Source organism: Filicampus tigris, chromosome 4 (genome assembly GCF_054856515.1).
Source record: "Filicampus tigris isolate MCC_2025a chromosome 4, RoL_Ftig_1.0, whole genome shotgun sequence".
In the NCBI taxonomy this organism is placed as follows: domain Eukaryota; kingdom Metazoa; phylum Chordata; class Actinopteri; order Syngnathiformes; family Syngnathidae; genus Filicampus; species Filicampus tigris.
The window spans coordinates 29,472,572-29,495,429 of NC_141220.1; the positions used below are offsets into that span (position 1 = coordinate 29,472,572).

A 22,858-nucleotide genomic window follows, 5' to 3' on the forward strand; every position below is an offset into this window, starting at 1 on the left:
CCCAACCACGGACCGGCACCGGGTGGCAGGCCACTTTGGACCGGGTAAAAGGAAGGAAAAGAGAAAAAAAAGTCCAGTACTTCCGGTTTATTTCTTATCCGAGACTGAAAACCATTTTATTTTGAAAAGTGGCCGGATTCTCTCCGTTGCACGTCACCTTGTCTCCGTCGCGTAACACTCATGAAATATACAACCTGTAGCAAATGCGTCAAATAAGAGACGCATTTGGAAAGTTTCTTCCCTCATTTCTTCCCTCCGCCCGGACGGGGAATATATCTCGTAAGAGTTCCGCCGAACTTGTATGAACCGGTCCGCGGCAAAAAAAAAGCTCGGCGACCTGCACTGCTTTAAAATGAGCAACAGTGCCACCCGGTGGGCGTGTTGTGTGTGTGTGCGCGTTGAGCCTCGTGAAGGCTCAATCGTTGAGTTGATTGCAACAGGTGCGCGCTGGCCTGCATCAGGGGCGGACGGAGGAAAACGTTTGGTTCTCCGTGGACGACGCACTTTGATGTTGATGCAGAGGGCACACCGATTGTTGGCGCTAAGGTAGTTGTTTTTTATTTCCACCGAGCACGCACGCACGCTCCACAGGGCGGGAGATGTGAAGCGCGGTGAACAAACCCTTAAAAGGAAGTCAACGCAAACATTTTTGTTTCCAGAATCAGAATATGTTCCGAGCTGCAAGCCCGCCGGTTGAAACGCGGCATTCTGATCAAGTATGGCGTTTGTGGAATAAGGGCTCATCCGGCCGTTTTTTCGCCATCTCCTGGGACGGCCATTTTGTCACTTTTGTGGCCAGAAAAGGACATCGCAGTTGCTCAGGCGACGACCAATCGCGGTTGACCTGTTTTCTGAAGCTGAGCCGCCGCGATTGGTTGTTGCAACTGTGATGTCATTTTGAGTTGAGAGACGTGACAAAATGGCCGCCCCCGGAGAAGGCAAAAAAAGGGGTTCTTTTGAAGCATTCTCGTCTGATTTTGATTTCAGGCAATATTGTGTCGTCAGTTTTTTGTTTTCCCTTTTTTTGATGGCTTCTGACAACGCCCCTTGTTCTGTGGTTTTTTTTTGTTTGTTTTTTTGGGGCCTTTTTAGCTTTTGTACCTGTAACACTGCGCTGCTTTGTTTGTATTTGAGATTTGTTGTGAAACATGATCATCAAAGAAAAACTCAACTCGTGGGCCTGCTGGGAAGATATATTCTTGAAACAAATGTATTTGGGCTGATTTGCACTTTAAGGTCCTCTAGACAATTTGAAATCTTTTTTTTCACTTTTATTTCTTTGAAATGTTTTCCTGCTAATGTGCTTCAATGTTAACGTATTTGGTTGTCTTTGCTTGTGTGAAGCACATCGACTTGCCTCGTGGATGAAATGTGCTACAGAAATAGAATTTGCAGTCTCCGCGCGTGCGTGTGCGTGCACCTGGCGGAGGCACGTGGCACGTGGACTGTGGGTGTGGCCGGCAAAGACAGACGGACTCACGCACGCACGCACGCACGCACTTTATTGCATGGGACGCAATTGCAAGTGAGCACATGCACGCGCGGAAGGATGCCTGGCCGCGTTGGCGGCGCCGGGGGACTTTGGGGCGCCGTTACACAATTCCTCCGTACAGCATTTTGTGCCAGCGGTGGCCGGACAAGCAGCCGCCGTTTTACAGCCCAACTCGGTCATCTTGGTCTTGTCGGCGGTGTCTGCAAGGCGTCGGAAAAACAAACAAACAAACAAACAAACAAACAAACAAACAAACAAACAAACAAGCAAGCAAGCACTTGAAGGAGCGGCCCCACGATCACGTGACCCGGCGCGTCAGGCACTCGCCGCACCGTCGTGCCAAACTTACCCGGGGTAGTGAAACATCCGTCGATGCCGGCACCACACGCTTTTTTCGGACAGCGTGAGTAATTTCCAGTACACTTGTTGCACGAGTCAGCGCCGGTGCCGGTGCAGGCGTAGCATGTCAAGGGCTTGTTACACGAGTCCTTGTCACAGCATGTTGTGCCAGCGGTTAGGGTGGCACAATCTGCCGTCGGTTTACAGGCCAACGTCTTCACCTTGTCGTTCTCTGCAAGGCGTCGGAAAAAAAACAAGCACGCGTCCCTTCGCGTGATCGGCGTCGTCAATGGCATGGGGTCGCGTCGGGTCGGGTCATGACAAACTCACCAATGACGGTGGAACAGCTTCTTTGAAATGATTCAACAAGATCTGCCCTTCTCTCCCCCATGAGGCCGCACGGGCGTGGGGTCAAATGAAGGCAAGGCTTTCATAAGGGCCTCCTTTATTTATCATGTCAAAGAACACCCACAGAAATATACAAGCCTCGCTTTTAAGATTGATGTAATTTGATGACGTGGCAAATTCCCATTTATTTATTCATTTTTGAGACAATTTGAGCACAAAACTACCAAATAGACCTTATACGCGATATATATTAATTCGTGCATGTGATCAAGTCTGTTTATTTGAAATAAAGTATAATTACTCTAAAAAAACACATTTGCATATAAAGCGTGACATGAGGCAAACGAGTTCACTAAAAATGTGTCCAAAGTGATTCAAAGAGCAAACAAGAACTCGGTCCAACTTTTATTGGCCACAATGACTTTCCAACGGCCGGCACCTTGAAGGAAATGAAATTGCGTCTTTATTCATCAAACGTCACTTTATCCACAACGAGTATTTCCCCCGAAGCACCCAACAACAACTCGAAGGCATCATTTCAAGTTGTGTCTGCCTGCGAAAGAAGGCGACCAAGAACCAATGGTGCGTGTGCGTGTCGCAATTTGAGCGTGAGCGCCTGCACTTTTGGTCAAAGGTTTGCCGAGTCCAGCCAGGTCCATTGGCGTTTTGGGGGACGCCTGGAATGGACGCTGAAGGCTTTTGGGAAGATGATCAAGGGTGATCACGCGCGCACGGCGGAGACGTCGGGCAGGTGATGGAGAAGGTCCACGCGCACCTTCCGGCGCAACATCGGCCAAGCGTCCGTCGCGCAGGACCGCCGCCCCCCCTCCGCTCGGACCGCACGTGTCCATGTTGCGCATTGTCCGGCCGGCCGGCTCTCTCTCCAAAAAGTGCTCGGCAGGACACATAAAGCGCCAGCCTGCCCCGAAAAGCGACTTTGCCTGCCAGCCTCGAGCATGTTGAGAAAGGCGGCAAAGTAAAGGCCATCAATTGAGAGGCCGCCACACCCAATGACAGATTTGGTGCTGCACTTCCTGTCCTTTGTCCTTCCAAATTCAATGTCATTTTGCAGGCATGCAGAGAAATGCGTGGCAGGAGACCGAATGACAGAAATGGACAGGCTCCTCCGTGTTTTCTTGGTCAAGTTTGTGCATCATCATCATCATTCGTGTCACGCCAGAGGTCCAACCGAGTGTCGTGTAGCCATGCCGGCATCCGGGGTCCTAAGTCAACGAGGCCGGCTTCCGAGGGCGGTCTGTATATGGGGCAAGCGGTGATGATATGGTGCCGCGCCGTCCGACAGGCCCCTGCACTTCCTCGATGATGTTTCAAAGCCACCGACCCCGGTTGGTCGTCGCTTCGACATGGCCCATTGCCGGCGCCGCCTCCTGGATCCCAGATGTCGTGGTGGATGCCGGCGGGACCCGCTGACCGCCACTCCTGCTTCCCAGCTGCTGCCAGCCGAGCATCTCTGGATGTGGAATTGAGCAGCTCTTGTGTAGGGTTGGCGGGATTTCAGTCTGCGCCAGTCATGCGTTTGTGCCCTCCTGGCCGGGGCCAGGGCAGCAGCCCCCCCGTCGGAGGCGAGCAGGGCCCGTCCCCGCTAGGACCGGCACCGAGGACACCGGGGTAGGATTTAGGCATCCAGTTATCATCCGCGGGGCGCTGTTGAAGGCCACGTCAACTTTGTTGGCATGAGGGCTTCCGCGCCAGACTGGCGGCGCGCAGTCGTCCGCTGCAGAAAAGAGCAGAGCTCGGGTGGATATGCGCAGCGTCGTTGCGGACGCTCCCCAGGCCGTCCCCGCAAGATCAGCGCCACCCTGGATGACACTTTGACTCCTTCTAGATGTGATTTGGGGGGGGTCGCGGGCTCAAGATATAGGAGTGTTTTCGAAAGAGAAACAACATAAATTGCAGCTTCTTGTCTTTTATTATTCTTGAAAATGTTTCGTCTGTATATTTGTCACTGGTGTTGCCAATGTTTTACATTAATTTGATCCAAAATAAAACTGGATGCTGATGTCATGTTTTCAAGATTTTGTTTTGCGGACCCTCTGAGATAGGCTTGGAAATAAAAAAAAATTAAAAAAACGAAGCAGACATGAACTTTAGCTCCCACTGCCCGGGCCTATTTTCGGAACAACGATAGCAAAGCCGCAGCCAAAATGAAACTTCATTACAGCGCCGCAGCTCCGCCTGAGCCGCTCACAATGCACTGAGTGCTCAAAGATGACAGATCGAAATGTCAGATCAGACGCCGCCGCCGCCGCCGCATTTATTTGGTCACACTCATGTCATTCGGGAGACGTGAGAGCGCGCACAAATAGGCAACGTCGGTTTGTCACGCCACAAAATCAACGCTGCTCTCGTTAGGATCGTTTTCAGTGATGCATTGTGTCGCCTTCCGAGCATAAAATATCAAAGGCGCGTAAGCAATCGTATCCAAATGAGTTGCATTTGTGAAATGATTCAATTTAGAAAAAGGACATTTGCTAGTTCAAAAAGGAAATGTCGAGCGACTTGGCGAAAAACCCCGGCCGGCGCAAACAGAATTGAGCATCGGATTTCCGAGAAATGAACACCCTCCACTAAAAATGTTGACAATTGTCTACATTGATAGTTTGAACCATAAATAGACATCAAACTGTGATGCCAAAACGCTTTGATATCATTCAAACTCATCTTGCAACGTCATCATTCAAAGCAAACGGCTTTCAGGTGATTTGATTTTGAGGAAGAAAAGCACCCAAACGCATCAGGTTAGCATTAAAACTAGCATTCGTCACGTTATGCGGTTGATCATTTTCGTGTTTAAATATATGTTTGAAGGTCTATAATCGCTGTCAAAATCTATGCTAAGGATGTTCACTAGTTTACAGCATTATGCGTTAGTGTTAAGTTAGCATACTTTGGCTGTTGAAATCTGTGGAATTCTTTTGGGTTTTATGTGTCAGTTTGTGACCAATAAGAGGTGCACAATGTACTCCCATTTCTTGACAGTGAGGAAGTGAGAGCAGGCGCAAAGGTAAATTTTTCAAAAGTGCGATTAAGTGTGTATTTTCACAGGTTGAAAGGTGTTGGCAGCTTCTAGGACCGGTTACAACTGTCTGTATCTGGTCCCTCTCTCTCGCAGGTTTTCACCTATCTTGGCTGAGCCCAGAGCGTATCCCCCGTGACAAACAGAAGTTCACTGTATGCCTTTTAAATTTAGATGGTCGTAAACGAATGACTAAGGCTTTCTAATTTTAGCCATAAAAACGGACGCTAAGCTAACAGCTAGCCGTAGCCTCAGCTCATTTGTGACTATTTGCCCATTTCAACCTTCCTACACGTCAAACGGGGCCCGCTGTCACGACCGTGTAGCTCTACGGGAACTAAATGTCGCAGGCAAATAAGGAATTGCCGGTGTTAACTGGCACAAAATTGAAAGTCAACGCCGTCAAATAGAACTGAGGCAGATGTGCCCGCCAGCCAACTCGCGTTAACGGCCAACCCCGCGCCCCGCCGCCGCCCCTGCACTCATCAAGCGGCAATTCATGAGTACATTAGCGTCCGCGGCCCCGCGCACAATATAAGGTGAAGTTTGTGGATTCCTGCGAGACCGCATTCTTGACACGCACTCCTGGAGTGAGTGAGTGAGTGAGTGAGTGAGTGAGTGAGTGAGTGAGTGAGTGGGAGAAAATAGTCGTGGCTACACGCGCCGCCGCTGCCATGAGCTAATCATGCCGCGGGCCGTGTCGCCAAGTGTGGCCGCTTTATTTATAGAACTGCCTCAAAGTCGCTGCCTTCGGACGGGATTCGGTTACAGCGCCGTCGAAAGCTGAAAATATAAAGTCCAGCGACGCATCGCGCCTGGCGGCCAAATCCCTCCTTTGGAAAGAGTCTCTCATAGAGGGCTCCAATGTTCACCGCCAGGTCATCGAGCGCAATTGCAGTCAGGTGACGTGACGCGGACTGAATGCGTGGCGTTAAACACGGGACGTTCGCCTCGGACTTCCGCGGGGACAGATAGCCATTCCAAAAGAGCAGAGCGTGTGCTCTTCAAGTTTAGCAAATCATCCGCGGACAATCGAGATCGCCTTCAACAACGTAAGAGTGCAGGTTGCAGCAATCAACTGTTGACATCCAAGTCAAGGTCCCGCTATACCTGTAACTGTAAAGGAAAAACAGCATCTGAGGAGGTCAAAAGTCTGCAAATACAAGCCCCCTCCCCTCCCGTCGCCCCCCCCCCCCCCCCCCCAGGCAGGCTCGTATCAAGCGCGACATCATCTGCTAAAAGCAGCCGAGGCTTCTTCAGGGCCTGGAAGGCTAATCCGGGAGGCCGCGCGTGTGACAAGGACATGGCCGGGTCGTTCCAAGGAAGCCCGCCCCCTCTCGGACATCGTTTTTCGCCCGGCGCCTCGTTAGCTAACAGAGCGGGGTGAAGAAGAAAAAAACAAACCCAAAAAAACAAGCCGTGACAGCACGCTAAAATCAGCGGCTAGCAAAAGTTGAGGCGAAGCGGCACAGAGCTCGGCCCGGGCGGGGTGTCCGCTTCACCGGACCAAAACGCTGTTAGCGAGGTACCGCAAAGTGAGCCGCATGCTGCGTCGCCTAATATGAGCGTTGATGCGGGAACACAGGTTGTGTCTGGAGTTGGCCGTTCCATCGTTCATCCATCCGATGTGGCCCTCGGAGACTTTGGAAAATGAATAACTACGGATGTTCAATACTTTTATTCAGACCGATACCAGTAGGTAAAGTACGATAACTTTTGATATACTGTATGAATATATTTCATTTATCACTGTGACAAAACATTGTGAACCAAATGTTTCTTGTGTCAAGCCACCACAGTATAGTGCCAACTACTGCTGAGGAGGACTTACTCAACGTCATATTTTTGGGGGGAGTTCCTCGTTAAGTATCGGTGGCTGGGATCGGCATCCTCTATGAGTACACAAATAGGTCGGTATCGGCCTGATACCGATACCTGGTAATGGCAATGGAAGAATTTAAAATGGCACTCGCTTATCCTGGTAAAAAAGTATTTTATTTTCATCTCAGGAGATTAGAAAGTACATTACCGTTACCGAGCTTGTCTATCCAGGCGACGAGACTAAAACAATGTTTTCATCATTTTTAGGATGTTTGTATTTTTATGTTATCACATTTTTAATTCTTCGACCTCCAGGGAACCAATCCAAGAAATGAACATTTTGGGTGGAATGCTTGATGGGACTCTTCCCGAAAGGAACCTGTCGCCGGCGAAAAGCATTGTGGTCAGTTCTCCCAAAGTGCACGCACACACTGACCGTGTGCTTCGACGCTCGGCCGGTTGCCGCCGCGCTTAGCTAATGTCTCGGACGGGAGCCTCGTCCTTGCTCTATTTTTAGGCCAACAACCGCCAACAACCTTACAAGTGCAACTCTTTCTAAAGCTCAGATGCGGTTTCATAGGGAAAAAAACTAAACAAAACAACCCAGGCTCACTTTTCATGATGAGTCCGTTACAAGTGTAACTCCAAATCAGTCACACCAAAGCAATTTCCCCTATTATGCCAAACAAATTCATCTCTCCCAGACGGCTAAAAATAGCTTTACATACAAAAACAAACCGTGTGGACTAAATATAAAAGAAGAACAAAATCAAGTTAGGTTTTTTTCTCAACGAAATATTTGAGCTTTACTGACGACTCTTGATGGCGCCTTCAAACATCTTCTTTTCAAGAATATGTTCCCAGCAGGGCCACGAGTTGAAACACGGCATTCGGATTCATTTTGCATTTGTGGAATATCAGTTAAGCAGCAAAATGTGCTCGTTTTTAGCCATCTCCGGGGGCGGCCATTTTGTCTTGTGTCGACTGAAAATGACATCACAGCTGCTCACAAAGACTAATCACGGCTGACCCGTTTTCTGAATCTGAGCCGTGATTGGTGGCAACATTTATCACAACGCCCTGTTTCAACTAGTGGGCTTGAATAGAACATATTCTTGAAAAAAATATGTTTGCGTTGACTTGCTCTTTAAGACAGCCATGACCAAAGGAGCTGTTTTCATTCTCATTTGGCTTGTTTATTGGCTGCGACCGTTCAGGAAGCCACCACGTGACCGGCGCAAAAGGGGATTTAAGACCGGGGGCTTTTATTTTGAAGGTCGGATGTGTTACATCGATGGCACTTCTTTTATGCACAACTTATAAAAGTCTTTGTAAGAATTCGCTTTGAGTGCAGGAAATGAATGACCAGTGCTGTGCTGTTTTTTTTTTTTGGGGGGGGCGGGGGTAAACTCATAAAAAGTGTGACAAAAATGAGATGAGAAAAAAAATCATAAACCGGAATCATACGAAAGTCGTAGATTCAGTGGCCACTGAGCTTCTTCCTCCTTGACAGAGGGTGAAATGATACTCCAACTCTGCATTCAAGTAAAAGCACAAATACTTGTTTGCAAATACAAATACTCTTTGCAATTCCACCTGAATGAAAGGTGCACCAAAGTAAATTGGATGCTGTACTTGAACCATTTAGAGTATCGGCATAGTTTTGCTCTCTTTTTGAAGAGAACACTTTGAATTTTTCTCCTCAACTGTCAGAATCTTTTTAAGTGCTACCGGCACTGAATTATGGAAGTTTGAATACATAAAAGGTCGGCCGTGGGTCGGCCTTCTTTTACGCCGGGGGTCTGCCTATATGCCCAAGAAGAAAAAAAAAGGGTACATTTGACAGAGGATAGCAGAAGACCTTCTTGAAATATGGATTCACGGCGACAAGCGATTCCCACAATGTGTGCGCTCAATGCAGACTTCAAAAGTGATTTGTCAACAAATGTAAATGCCTTGAGAGCCTCATACTTGGTGGCTAACCACTTCGCTAAGGCTAAAACCTCATTCAATATTAATGAACAAGAAAAAAAGCAACCCTGTTGATTTTCCTAATAGGCGAAGCAGCATGTGGCTCATTGACTCGTGGGCCAAAAGTGGCACTGTAACCAAGTGGCGCCGCCGCTGCTGGCTGATATTATGCTCCAGCAAGAGCGGGGGTGGCAGCTGTGGGCCGGGGGGTGTCCTGCGCACCTCATATACGTCACCCTCCCCGGCATCCGCGTGTCCCCCGGGGGACCGCGTCATGACATGCGCACGGCCGTCCGTCTACATTTCGCACACGTGTGGAAGCTTCTGGGAAATGTGCACCTGCAGCATATGCCCCCCACCCCCCCTTCAAACGATGGATGTGTTTGGACTCAACCAAAGGGCTCAGTCATATTGGCTGTTCGTTGCCGATGATAAAGAATGCATGCGTTTGTAAAGTGTTTTATTGTCCATCTACACGTTCAAAATATCTTGCTGAAAAGGGTTTTGGCATTGCCACATAGATGCTAACCTTGCTAGCCTGACTATGGGGTTTTGCATTGTTTGATGGCCTGAAGCTAAAGTGACATGTCTAAAGCAAAGCAATGCAGTTGTTGTAAATGTACACCGTGCAATTCTGTTACCTTATATGAGTGGCAACAGGTGAGCTCACAGGCTAATTGTGCCTTGTGTCATCTGTCATCAAATGGAATCTGAATTTCCCACAACAATGAAAGCTGTGAAGTTGTTTCATTTCAGTCAAAGTCCTCATGAAGTTCTTTTAAAGGGTTCGAAGTGTCAGATTGACAGCGAAGCAAAACACTGGAATGAACGTGTGACCGAGGACTCCCGATATAACACGCCCGCCCCTCTCCTCGCCTGATCGACGCCCCCCCCCGCCATCCCACCCCACCCCCACCGCAATGGATTATAAATCACGTGGCCATGCCACAGCTTGTTTGTTTTTTTTGTTCCCTTGGCGACGCTCGCCGTGAGCCAGACGCTCCCTTTGCTCAACTGCAGCCACTCGCTGGCACTTGACTCCTGGTCGTTCTGTCGCCGAAAAGTGCCTTGTTATTGTTGTTGCCACGCGCGCACACGCACACGCACACATGCACGCGCACACGGCATTGGACTATTAGGATGTGTGATGACACGTAAACAGCAACACCGACTGACCGACAGCCCTGCGCTATTATTATTGTCCGGAGCCGACACGGCAAATGCAGAATGCGAGGTCAAGCACAATCTTGGACAATGAGCCGCATGCTGCTTCACCGACTACGAATGTCATTGCGGTAACACGGGAGGAAACGCATTGTCTTTCTAGTTCATTTCATGTGAGAAAGAGGTGAGCTTGCGCAGAGCAAACACACGGAATGTAGTATACGGTACATGCCGAGGCAAAATCTTGGCTGATGAACCACGTGCTGCTTCACCTCGCACGGACGTTGTCGTGGCAACGCTCTCAAAATGAGGGCAATCAACGCAGGGGAGGAAATGGAGGCGAGAGAGAAGAGGAGAGATTCGCAGAGCTAGTGCACGGCATGCAGTACGCACCGTCTTGGGTGATGAACCACATGCTGCTTCACCGAGTTGTTGTTGTTGTGGCAATATTACATACGTTATCACAAAAAAAAGATTGTTTTGCCGGTCCGTTCCTCGTGTTAAAAGAGGAGAAATTTACAGCCATGCAGTATACACGCTTGAGGATCACATTGAGCGGTGAGCCGCATGCTGCTTCACCAAGGATGCTAGGATCCTTGTGGGGACCCTAAAAGCCAGGACCCTTGTCTTCCCCAAAAAACGTGTTCCGGGTTGCAACCGGCAAATGTTATTTTGGCCCTGCGCTTCCTGAAGAAGACAACGTTGCCCCCTGCGTCTCGAGTATCAGTCGAGCCAGCATTTTCCGTTGGCGCGGGCCGGCCAGCGGCCGCCGGATCGCGTCTCGCGCCGTTTGAGCTTATTTGGGCCACATTAAATATAAGCTCATCGCGCCGATGCCGGCCGGCGGCGGTGGTCCTGTTTCTTCAAGTGTGAGCGAGGGGACACCGGCGGGTTCCCCTTGCGACAGGAATAGCGCCATGATTTCATGAATGAGGGGCTCGCAACCCGGGGGGACGGGGGGGGGGGGGGGGCGCATTTGTCACGGGGCTCTGGACAAGCTCGAGCGAGAAGACGGCTGCGGAGGCTTGCTGGAAAGAGCGTGAAAAGTGGGAGCTTCCGTCCGTGTTGACTGAAGCGAAGCGTTGGACGGACGGACGGACGGACGGAGGCAGAGGCAGCCGGCCGGTGTCATCTGCTCTTCCGACTTGGGGAGGGCCGTGCAGTTTAAAATGGTGTGAATATGATAGCCGCCTCTGCCCACTGGCGTGACCTATGCAAGGGGGAGAGCCGCCTGACACGGCCAGGCTTTAGTCCGACCAAAGGACCGCGCGGAGCAAGCGTAGCGGCGTCGGCAACCAGCTCCTTTCTGGGGTCAGGGGGGGGGGGGGGGATCCCCGCGGGAGCTGACGTGAACGTGACAGTCCGCATGAGAAAGGAAAGCTGAGAGGTGAGAGGTGAGCGGTGAGCCTGCAAAGGGCGAAAAAGATGACGGCGGTGTCCGAGGAGAACCGCGAGGAGAACCGCGAGGAGAACCGCGAGGAGAACGGCGGGGGGAACGGCGGGGGGAACGGCGGGGAGACCGCGGCCGCGGCCCCGGCCCCCTTGTCGGCCGACGACTCGGAGGAGCAGGAGCGTAGCGAGAGGGTGGTCATCAACATCTCGGGCCTGCGCTTCGAGACCCAGCTCAAGACCCTGTCGCGCTTCCCCAGCACGCTGCTGGGGGATCCCCGCAAAAGGATGCGCTTCTTCGACCCGCTGAGGAACGAGTACTTCTTCGACAGGAACAGGCCCAGCTTTGACGCCATCCTGTACTACTACCAGTCCGGGGGGAGGCTACGCAGACCGGTGAGCGTCCCCGTGGATATTTTCCTGGAGGAAATCAAGTTCTACGAGTTTGACGAGGAGACCGTGGAGCTTTTTCGAGACGACGAGGGTCTGACGAGGGAGGAGGAGCGAGCTCTGCCTAACAACGAGTTCCAGAGACAACTCTGGCTCCTGTTTGAGTATCCGGAAAGTTCCGGACCCGCTCGGATCATCGCCATTGTCTCGGTGATGGTCATCCTGATCTCCATCATCATATTCTGCTTGGAGACCTTGCCCGAGTTCCGGGAGGTCCCCGCGCCGGCGCAGGAGCTCCACGCCAACGCCAGCGGTCACGGAAAGGTGCGCAGTCCCTTCACCGACCCCTTCTTCATGGTGGAAACGCTGTGCATCGTGTGGTTCTCCTTTGAGTTCACCATGAGGTTCCTGTCCTGCCCCAGCAAGGCGGCGTTCTTCAAGAACATCATGAACATCATCGACGTGGTGGCCATCGCGCCCTACTTCATCACGCTGGGATTGGACTTGGCCGAGCACCAGGGCAGCAGCCAGCAAGCCGCCTCGCTCGCCATCCTGAGGGTCATCCGGCTGGTCCGCGTCTTCCGCATTTTCAAGCTCTCCAGACACTCCAAGGGTCTGCAGATCCTGGGCCAGACCCTCCACGCCAGCCTCAGGGAGCTGGGCCTCTTGATTTTCTTCCTCATCATCGGCGTGGTCCTCTTCTCCAGCTCGGTGTATTTTGCCGAAGCCGAGGACCCCGAATCTGGCTTTTCCAGTATCCCCGATGCCTTTTGGTGGGCGGTGGTGACCATGACGACGGTGGGCTACGGAGATATGTGCCCCAGCACCATCGGGGGCAAGTTTGTGGGCTCCTTGTGCGCCATCGCCGGCGTGCTCACCATCGCGCTACCGGTGCCCGTCATCGTGTCCAACTTCAACTACTTCTACCACCGCGAGAACGACGAGGAGGATCGCTTGCAGTACGTGCACGTGACCTGCGGGCAGCCGCACGCCTCGTCCGGGGACTTCAACCCCAGCGCAAGCGAGCAGTCCCTGTCCAAGACCGAGTCCTACCGGGAGGACGACCTGGAGAGCCTGACCCGGATCGAGATCTACGCCGGGAAGCTGACCGACGTATGAGAGGAACGGGTGGCCTCGCGGTGAGTCGGCTCGGACTTCCTTCGGCCCGACCGGCTAGCCGGCCCGCAATGACGTCAGCGTTTAGTCGTCCTGTGAAGGCTTGCTCCGAGTCGGACTGGCGCAACGTGTTCCGTGGCCATCTGCAAATACGTTTCAGAATCTGCATCTCTGGGGAGGAGAATGCGCTTTTTCCAAAATGTTTGTGATTGAATTGGAAAAAAAACTGCTGTGAATGACGCACAATGGCACCGTTGCCTGCTCGTATATTTCCTTTTTGTACGGAATTGTTGGGCTGCCTTGCAATTGGAACTGGCGACCGGTCCGGTCAAGGCTTTAAGGCCTGGATAGACCAAAGCCACGTCGGAGGCGGCGACGCGTCGTGCCGTCTGAATGCGCCGTCCGATTGGCGTAGCGGCCACCGTCGGAGCCCGTCAGGAAGCGTCTGGTGGGCGTTTCAGCATGCTGAATTGCTGTCATGACATTTGCTCACTCCGATTGGCTGTCAGCTAGCAAATCAGCGCTCGGAGCACCAGCGGGGAGTGACCAATGCGGATAAACGGTGAGCGCGCCTTCGCTGCCTTCATCTTCTTCCAAGTACAAGGGCGAGGCTTGACAATGGAAGTATTTCCCGTGTCAAGAACGTGATGGTTTACTTTGCGTGGGAGTTCATCGTGAGCGAAGAATAGAGCCGAATGCATGGTTTACGTTTTTGTAATCCGCCCCCCGGCCAAGAGCTTTCCGGTCGGAGCTTTCTAACCGTGAGAAATGGTGACTATCGCCGCCGATGGTACGGAAGGGTATTACACGCTGTGTCGCCGTCTGTCGTCGCGGTGCGCTTCGCCAGCGTGACGTGCCCACAGCCGGCCGGACGCCACGGGGTGGAAGCGTCCGTCGCCGTTGGTCAACGTGGTTTTGGTGTATCGGGGCCTTAAGATTAGGTGCGGGACTGCACAATCGCACTCGTGATTCTAGATTCTACCCGATGACATCTTATGCATGCGCAGAAGCTACTTATTGGCGAGCGTCGCCGCGGTGTGTTTTTCCAGCGTGACGTGCCGACAGCCGGCCCGACGCCACGGGGGGGAAGCGTCGGTCACAGTTGGCCAACGTCGGATTGGTCCATCTAGGCCTTTACCCCAACAGCTGGCTGGGGAAGGAAAGGCCCCAACTCACCCGTGAACCCTAACGAGGACAAGCGCCACAGGAGTGAACAGAAACCTGCTCTTAGCTGAAATGTGTGTGTGTGCATTTTTATAATACATTTAATAGTATAAATGAACCATTTATTTCAGAAAATTCGCAATTCTTTATCTCACTAATATTTCCTTCCTTCCTGCAGGCCAAAATTGTCAAACAATTTACACGCCTCGCCTTATAAAGTTGCAGGTCAGAAAATTAGGTGCACTTGCAAAGTCCAAGACAAGAGCGAACATTTTTCTTCTTGTGTGCGCACCCCATAAAATAAAGCTGAAAATCATTGTTGCGTCGGAGCGCAGTTGCGTTCACGGCTTTGCGCGTGGATCTTTCCAAGGACGGGAGCTCACTTGCAAAGACGATGTCGTATGCCGTGATTTAGAAGCGTTACGAGTGCTTAGGCGCCTTATTTAGGCTGTTTTGGAGCGCGTGATAGCGCTCGTGCAGGATATTAGTGTGGGAAGAGCGCCACCCGGTGGATACCCGCTGGAAGCACTTTTGCAGCGTTCACTTCAGACATGCAGTCAAAACAACAGTTCAAGGAACAAAAGTAAAAAAAGCATTATACTGTATGTGCATTCCAAAAAATATGCATGGTAAGTTGATTGGATACTCTAAATTGCCCCTAGGTGTGATTGTGAGTGCGGATGTTTGTCTCTGTGTGCCCTGCGATTGGCTGGCAACCAGTTCAGGGTGTCCCCCGCCTACTGCCCAAAGACAGCTGGGATAGGCTCCAGCACGCCCCGCGACCCTTGTGAGGAGAAGCGGTACAGATAATGGATGGATGGATGTTTGCTGTCAAAACAGTTAGCTATCTAGCTAACTGAAAGCAGGCCATGAGATCATCAAATGCTAATATTAGCCCAAAATGTCCACCCTTCAGCAAGCGCACATATTTTGCAGTTTGCATGCATTTTGTCTTTCTTCATCGGAGGCTGAAAGCAGTATGGTAGAAAACAAATATTTATTCTTCAGTTTCATCATTTTTATCATCACATCATGTTTGAAGTTGGATGTTGTCACGTTTAACTTGCCCACTCTGTCATAATGCATTTACAATCGATATAAAAATCTTTCGCAAATGTGAAATATATATATGAACTAGCACACAGTTAACTTGCTCACTGACTCGCTTTGCTACATTACTGAAGGCGCACCGTGGAATGCTAGCGTTAGCTAAAAATGTCCACCCAGTCGTGCTCCAACCTGGCAGCAAGTTCACATATTTTCTTGTTTGCATGTACGTCTGCTGACGAGCTCATTTTTTTCCGGGTGTGTTCTATTTCAGGAGGAGATGCTGAAGCTTGACTTTTTCTTGTGATCCATGGAGACATCTCACAAGAAGAACATCTGGAAAGGTTTGCCCCGACAGACGATGAAAAACTTTGGGGGGGGGGGTGAAATATTGCTGTAAATATTTTCTATGCAGCTTGTTGAAAACGAACAAGAACTTTCTGAGAACGCTGAAGAGGATTGCCATTGTACATGCCATCATATATAGTATTTATTTTTCTAACCTGTATGTGAACTTAATTTAATTTTTTTTAAATAAATAAATGCTGAGTCATCAGGGACAAAATGTTTGTTTGGTGAAATTGTACGAATGCATTCTTAACACAACAGTCACTTCCTTTCGGCGCCTTCTATGTGGACGTTACCCCCCCGCCCCCAATCAGACTTCAGCGTTGATGCGTTGCCATGTTAAGATATTCTGCCCAGGCCCTTCACAGTCGCAAGTGCTGGTCCAAGTAACACACAAACTCCTTTAGCAAATAGACAATGCGAAAATTGACGTCAACAAAAATGTTCGCCAAAAAAAGGAGACATTCTGAAATGGTGATGCTCTTATGAAGGCAACGGTTGGAAAAAACGGGACTTTGCGTTCTCTAGTGGCGGAGCATCGAATTGCTCCTCGTGAGCACAGCTTGAAGCGCCAATGACACAGCTGCCCCCAATTTGGGAGAGGAGCAATTGACTTGAAAATGACATTGGAGGAAACATTACGTCCTGGCACATTTCCACACCTTTTTGCCAACGGTTTTCCGGTGAGTCAGCAAGGACACACACACACACACACACACGCACGGACGCACTCCCCCCCCCCCCACTCAAATACAAGAATGAAAATAATAAGAAAAAAAGAACAAGATGGTCCGAGCACATTGTAACTGTACAAAAATGCGCTTGTACTGCAAACAGGAAAGAACAGGTTCAGCGTGATGCACTCAAATCAACAATATCAATTTGAAAGGAACAATGTTAACAATAAAATGCGTCTGAAATATGAAATAGTCAAAAAGCATGAAGGTACAAAAGGGGCCAGTTCTCTTCACAGCTTGAGCACGGTGAGATGTGACAAGAATTATTCCAAATATGAATATAACTTCAACATTACAATAGAAATGTCAATGAATACATTTGGCCAGAGATAAACAAACGCTATGGTCCAAAAAGTGATTCTGTCCAGCAAAGCTATAAGCATGCAATCATTGGTTGGGATGAAATAAACGATCATTTCAACAATACAGTCAAACGAAAAATGCTAAAGTGTAAATGTAATTGACTGCATCGGTATGATGTAAACAAACAGGAGTTGGGCTCCTAATGTATAGTGATAGGGTGCTATCAAAGAAACAAGTATGTTATGAATTCCTCACATGCAGGTGATTTTTTTTTATGGCCGCAATTAGCCTCGTTTGAATGTGCGCACATGAGTCAATGGCATGCAGCCATGTGGTCCCGAGGCGCCCGCCAAACATAATCGATGGATTTGACTTTTTGTCTTTTGAGCCTTTTTGCGCCGCATGTGCTGCGCCTGCGCCTGCTTGCCTCTGCGTTGCACGACTTGTGCTTAAGCTGCTGCTGCTGCTTTCGAGGGTCGCTCTGCATTGCGTCGAAAGCTGCAACTCCTCCTCCTCCTCCTCCTCCTCCTCGCCCCCCCCCCCCCCCCGCATCCATCCATGCGTCCACTTGCGTGTGAAAACGCCGCAGAGGAAGCATTCTGTCCATCAGCTGTGCATTTCTTCCTCTTCTTTCGCCCTGTTTTTTACGTTCGACAAGACCCCCCCCCCCCCCCCACACACACACACACATACAGTGGATGGGATCCTGCTCACTCGCTGGCTCTCCGCCGGTTTCTGCTGATGTATGGCTCCTTTAATGTAGCGCCCCCCCCCCACCCGCACCCCCCCCCCACCCCCTTCCATCCTTCACCTTCCCCCACCCTCCCCTTTTGGAATTGCAGCGTAAAAAAAAACACACACACACATCCACGCGCAAAAAGCCACATCTCCTCCCGCAGTGCACTGTGAGGGAGCTCCAGCCTGCATGCTTCCTCCTCTTCCTCCCCCTCCTCCTCTTCCTCCTCCTCCTGCATCCCGGCAGCCATGTGATTGTTTTGTTTTGCTTCGGTTCTTATTATTGCAGTTTTTCTCCCCTCCCCATCTCCATCCCTCCACCGGACGGGAGCTGCCATGTGAAAGGCTTCACATGGGTGCTTTGAGCTTTGAGTCGACCTGCACCTCAGCCGCCAACGTCACCTCGAGGTAAGACACGCAACGCACGCACAAGTGGCGTACTGCATGCTCTCTTGAATTCCCAAAAAAAAAAAAAAAAAAAAAAAAAGACAGAACGCCGCCACGCCTGTGCACCTACAAAAAAAAAAAAAAAAGAAAAAAAGCTGCGTTCTGAAATGTGATGCGTCAAAAACTGCGTCTGCCCTTTCGAGCTCCGAACTTGAGCGGCGTGTCATGCAGTGACGAGGCAAGTGCAGTGACGGACGGGGACACTTTTTGCAAAGCCTTTCCTATACTGCATGCGTGCATGTGGAAGCGCCTCGCTAATTGAGCCTGAGAGAAGTCGAGAAATAAATAAGTAAAGTGGAGAAAATGCTGAGCAGGCAAATATCTTTCTGTGTTCGCTGTTTGATGCCATTATCCCCCCCCCCCGCCCCCCACCCCACCCACCTCCTCCTCCCCCCCCTCCTTCTGCTTCCCTCTCTCCTCTCTCTCTCTCTCTCTCTCCCCGGGCGGCAGAAGCAGCGGTGTTGGAGAGCAGCAATGGTCAAGTCAGCGAGAACCGCAGTGGAGCCGCACTGAGGCAAATTCCGCCAAGCAGCCCCGCGTGCGTCGGGGGTGGGGGGACGTGGCAAGCGCAAGGGCAAGCGCAAGCGCAAGCGCAAGCACTCGCGCGGGGCGCAGGGAGCCGAGAAGGTCCTAATCGGTCCTAATCGGCCGGCGAGCCCGTCAGGACCGAGCGCATCCCCGAGCGGCGCGCCGTCGTCCAAAATGACGGTGGTGTCGGGAGACAACGCGGACGAGACCTCGGCGGCGCCGGGCCACCCCCAGGACGCCTACCGGCCCCCCGAGCACAACGAGCACGAGTGCTGCGAGCGGGTGGTGATCAACATAGCCGGCCTGAGGTTCGAGACGCAGCTCAAGACCCTGTCGCAGTTCCCGGAGACGCTGCTGGGCAACCCCAAGAAGCGGATGCGCTACTTCGACCCCCTGCGCAACGAGTACTTCTTTGACAGGAACCGGCCCAGCTTCGACGCCATCCTCTACTACTACCAGTCGGGCGGGCGGCTGCGCAGGCCGGTCAACGTGCCCTTGGACATGTTCTCCGAGGAGATCAAGTTCTACGAGCTGGGCGCGGACGCCATGGAGAGGTTCCGGGAAGACGAGGGCTTCATCCGGGAGGAGGAGCGACCGCTGCCCGAGAAGGAGTTCCAGCGGCAGATCTGGCTTCTCTTCGAGCACCCGGAGAGCTCGGGCACGGCCCGGGGCATCGCCATCGTCTCGGTCATGGTCATCCTCATTTCCATCGTCATCTTTTGCTTGGAGACCTTGCCCCAGCTCAAGGAGGAGCCCATGGGCCACCTGGAGACGGTGGGCAACGTCACCACCTACCACAAGCCCAACATCCTCACCGACCCCTTCTTTGTCATCGAGACGCTCTGCATCATCTGGTTCTCCTTCGAGCTGATCGTGCGCTTTCTGGCGTGCCCCAGCAAACCGGCCTTCTTCAAGAACATGATGAACACCATCGACATCGTGGCCATCATCCCCTACTTCATCACGCTGGGCACCGAGCTGGCCGAAGACCCCGACGCCGAGGGGGTGGGCGAGCAGGCCACCTCTCTGGCCATACTCAGGGTGATCCGTCTGGTGCGGGTCTTTCGGATCTTCAAGCTTTCCCGCCACTCCAAAGGACTGCAGATCTTGGGCCAGACGCTCAAGGCCAGCATGCGAGAGCTGGGACTGCTCATCTTCTTCCTCTTCATCGGCGTCATCTTATTCTCCAGCGCCGTCTTCTTCGCCGAGGCCGAGGAGCAGCATTCCTTCTTCCGGAGCATCCCCGACGCCTTCTGGTGGGCGGTGGTGTCCATGACCACCGTGGGCTACGGCGACATGGTGCCGGTCACCATCGGGGGCAAGATTGTGGGATCCCTGTGCGCCATCGCCGGCGTGTTGACCATCGCGCTGCCCGTGCCCGTCATCGTGTCCAACTTCAACTACTTCTACCACCGCGAGACGGAGGGAGAGGAGCAGGCCCAGCTGCTCAACGTCAGCAATCCCAACATCCCGTCCGACACCGACTCCAGCCGCCGCGGCTCCTCCCTCGTCAGCAAGTCCGAGTACATGGAGATCGACGGCGACCTGAACAACAGCATCGACAACTTCCGGGAGGCCAACCTCAGGACTGGCAACTGCACTATAGCCAACCAGAACTGCGTCAACAAGAACAAGCTGCTCACGGACGTCTAGCGGCCCGACCGCGGCGGAGCCGAGCCGAGCGGAGCGGAGTGCCCGCTTCGCCCGGGCTCGGTGACGGCCGTCCGGAAGAAGCTGACGTTGTTAGAGTAGACCGCATTTAGATGGGCTGATCCATTCTTCGGACCCCGCTAGTATGTAGCCCCAAATGCCCCCCCCCCCCCACCCCCACCCCTAACTAAACAACTATGGATAACCCCACCTATACACACACAACTAGGCGCGTTAGGATGCAGAGCACACTCTTGTCTCGTCGGCCAATATAATGCATGGAACGCAGAGAAAACAAAGTCATCGCAACCTTGAAAAGGAAGTTGCGGTAGATGTCGGATCCGCCCGCCCCGCTTTGTCCCCGATCTCACCCTTCCTGCAAAAAGCACCTTATAGCGGGACGACCGTAAACTTTAGCGCCGGCTTCCCGGAACGGCGGCGCAGCAGCCCGAGCCTCCCGCATGATGACTGACTTTCCATTTCGCCGACGCATGCGCGCAGACAAGTATACTTCCTGGGCCTCGCCGAGAGGACGCCCTGCGGGGAGGGCCGTCGCCCGCCTTCGGGCAGCGAGTGCGGCGGACCGGGGCTGGACGTGACGTATTTCCGAGCGCAGGAGCGCAACGTGGCGCCGCAAGGGGACGCTTGCCAAACGAGATCATAGCATGAGAAAACGTAAGCGGTCGACCGGTCGACTTTGGCTCCTTTTGTATCCTGGCGTATTTAATGCATGACGCGAGTGAGCAGCTTGTCGCAACTCAGGCACTCTGCGCTGTCCCTCTCGGGTCAGGCAAAGCCCCCAAATTTGCATCGCATTCCCATATGCCCCGAGCCGCGCTCCAACAAACCCAAGTCAGCGCTTTCCGAACGGCATCCGAGCATCGTTCCGAGAGCGCGGCGCATGAGCCCGGCTTCCGCCGGAACATTCGCTTCCATCCCCGCATCAGGTTTGCTTCGCCAGCCCCGATTTGAGCGCCTCCCTCGGCTTTTGGGAACGACGGCGATCCTTCCCACGTGAGTTGCTAGTGCCTTTTGATTCCGTTCGCCGCCGGGACCGGTGGAAGTGCCTCTCGGGAGCGGTGCCGCGCGCCAGGTCCTGCCGCGCCGCTTGAGGTCTTCGTCGGAGAAGGAAAAGAAGCGGAAGGAGAAGGAGGAGCAGAAGCAGAAGGAGAAGCAGAAGGAGAAGCAGAAGGAGAAGCAGAAGGAGAAGCAGAAGGAGAAGCAGAAGGAGAAGCAGAAGGAGAAGCAGAAGGAGAAGCAGAAGGAGCCCGAGCCCGAGCCGGACGAGCGAGTGAAAATCAAAACAAAGCCGCAAGCTGCTTTGGGCTTCGGGGCGACGAACCGAATTTCGGCCATCGGATCTTCAAGCCTGGCTTTCGTTCGTTCGTTCGTTCCTTCGTTCGTTCCTTCCTTCGTTCGTTCCTTTCTTTCTTTCTTTCTTTCTTTCTTTCTTTCTTTCTTTCTTTTTCTCTCTCTTTGCTTGCTTGCTTGCTTTTTGTGTTGTGGCCATCCAAACAGGGTCTCTACCTCAGTCACGTCCTCGCAAACTTGCTGCACAGGCGCATGCAAGCTTCAGTGCAGGGCTTCCTTCCTCGCTTCCTTCCTTCTTTCCTTTTTATTCTTTTAGAGCTTCCTTCCTTCCCTCCCTCTTTCCTTTCTTCCTTCCTTCTTTTGCACTACTTCCTTCTCCATCTGTCTCTCCTTCCATCATTCCGTCTTTCATCATCATTTGTTCCTTACATCCTTGGTACATTGCTTCCTCCCTTCCATCCTTTGTTTTTCCTTGCTTCCTTCCTTCCTGCCTTAATTCCTTCATTTCTTCCTCCCTTCTGTGACTTTGTTCTCTCCGACCTTCCTTCTCTCCCTCCTTCCCTCCTTCCTTCCTTCCTTCCTTCAGCCATAACGCTCCAAACTGCAGTGGTGCAATATTGAATGTGAGCGTCCCAAAGTACCATCGCCTTCACACGAGCACTTAAAGAGGAAACACACAAAAAAAAAAAAAAGCAAAAGGAAAAGCACCGTCTCGTCCTCCGGCTGCATGGCTTTTTCTTTCTGTTTTTGTCACTGACGCTACGCACAATCAGAATGTTGATCTGGAGAGAGATTATTCCGACTCTCCGTCCGGAGGAACTCTTTTGGACGTTGGTTCCTCAAAAGCAACACGAGGCGTGTGTGTGACACGCACACGCATGCACACACACACACACACACACACACCCCCACACTCACGCACACCCACGCACACACAAATGCTTGACGTCATTCACTGCAGCTCTCGGGCATTAAAGTGCACACAAGAGTGTCAACTTTGCACACCCTTTTAATTTGGGCTGCAGTTTGTCATTTTGAAGAATGACATTAACTATTTATTTTATATTGTAAAATTATTCGACTATTCAATTTGTCACTTTTAGCCATTTTTATGACTTTATGTATGCTGTGCTTTTTTAACCATTGTAGATATACGACTCACTGCAGCAAGGCTGGGTGTCATGAACATCAATTCAGGCAAAATTCTTTTCAAATCAATTTGTTGTCATTTATGCTTTTTAAAAAAAAATTTTTACTATTGTTTTCAATTCGTAGCATTGTAATTTGACCTTAGAATGTAAAGCCGTGTCTCTCAGTGTGTGTGTATATATATATATATATATATATATATATATATATATATATATATATATATGTATATATGTATATATGTATATATATATATATATATATATATATATATATATATATATATATATATATATATATGTATATATATATATATGTATGTGTATATATATATATATATATTAGCTACTCACCCATCTGTGCTGCTGGTTT

The 22,858-nt window shown here is 51.4% G+C and overlaps 2 protein-coding genes and 1 long non-coding RNA gene across 3 annotated transcripts; 2 read left to right on the forward strand and 1 right to left on the reverse strand.

The window, feature by feature from the left end:
* Nucleotides 1–1,485: 1,485 nt before the first annotated feature.
* On the reverse strand, nt 1,486–2,224 carry LOC147149391 (uncharacterized). Its single transcript, XR_015086503.1, has 2 exons — nt 1,842–2,224; nt 1,486–1,692 (listed from the first exon to the last, which is right to left on the reverse strand). It is a non-coding gene; the product is annotated as an uncharacterized LOC147149391 (long non-coding RNA).
* Nucleotides 2,225–11,597: 9,373 nt separating this feature from the next.
* On the forward strand, nt 11,598–13,070 carry LOC147149392 (shaker-related potassium channel tsha2-like). Its single transcript, XM_086028217.1, has 2 exons — nt 11,598–11,631; nt 11,698–13,070. Exons 1-2 carry the CDS (start codon nt 11,598–11,600, stop codon nt 13,068–13,070), a joined length of 1,407 nt encoding a protein of 468 aa, XP_085884343.1.
* A 3,082-nt stretch (nt 13,071–16,152) lies between these two features.
* LOC147149393 (potassium voltage-gated channel subfamily A member 1-like) lies at nt 16,153–22,045 on the forward strand. The gene is made up of 3 exons (XM_086028596.1): nt 16,153–16,309; nt 17,691–17,809; nt 18,299–22,045. The coding sequence occupies exon 3, from the start codon at nt 18,551–18,553 to the stop codon at nt 20,027–20,029; it is 1,479 nt and encodes a 492-aa protein (XP_085884722.1). The 5' UTR covers nt 16,153–16,309; nt 17,691–17,809; nt 18,299–18,550; the 3' UTR covers nt 20,030–22,045.
* Nucleotides 22,046–22,858: the final 813 nt, after the last annotated feature.

Coding starts and splice junctions, on each gene's coding strand:
- LOC147149392 (XM_086028217.1), top strand. CDS start 11,598: ATGACGGCGGTGTCCGAGGAGAACCGCGAGGAGA. Junction 11,632..11,697: donor CGAGGAGAACCGCGAGGAGA/ACCGCGAGGAGA, acceptor GGGAGACCGCGG/CCGCGGCCCCGGCCCCCTTG.
- LOC147149393 (XM_086028596.1), top strand. CDS start 18,551: ATGACGGTGGTGTCGGGAGACAACGCGGACGAGACCTCGGCGGCGCCG.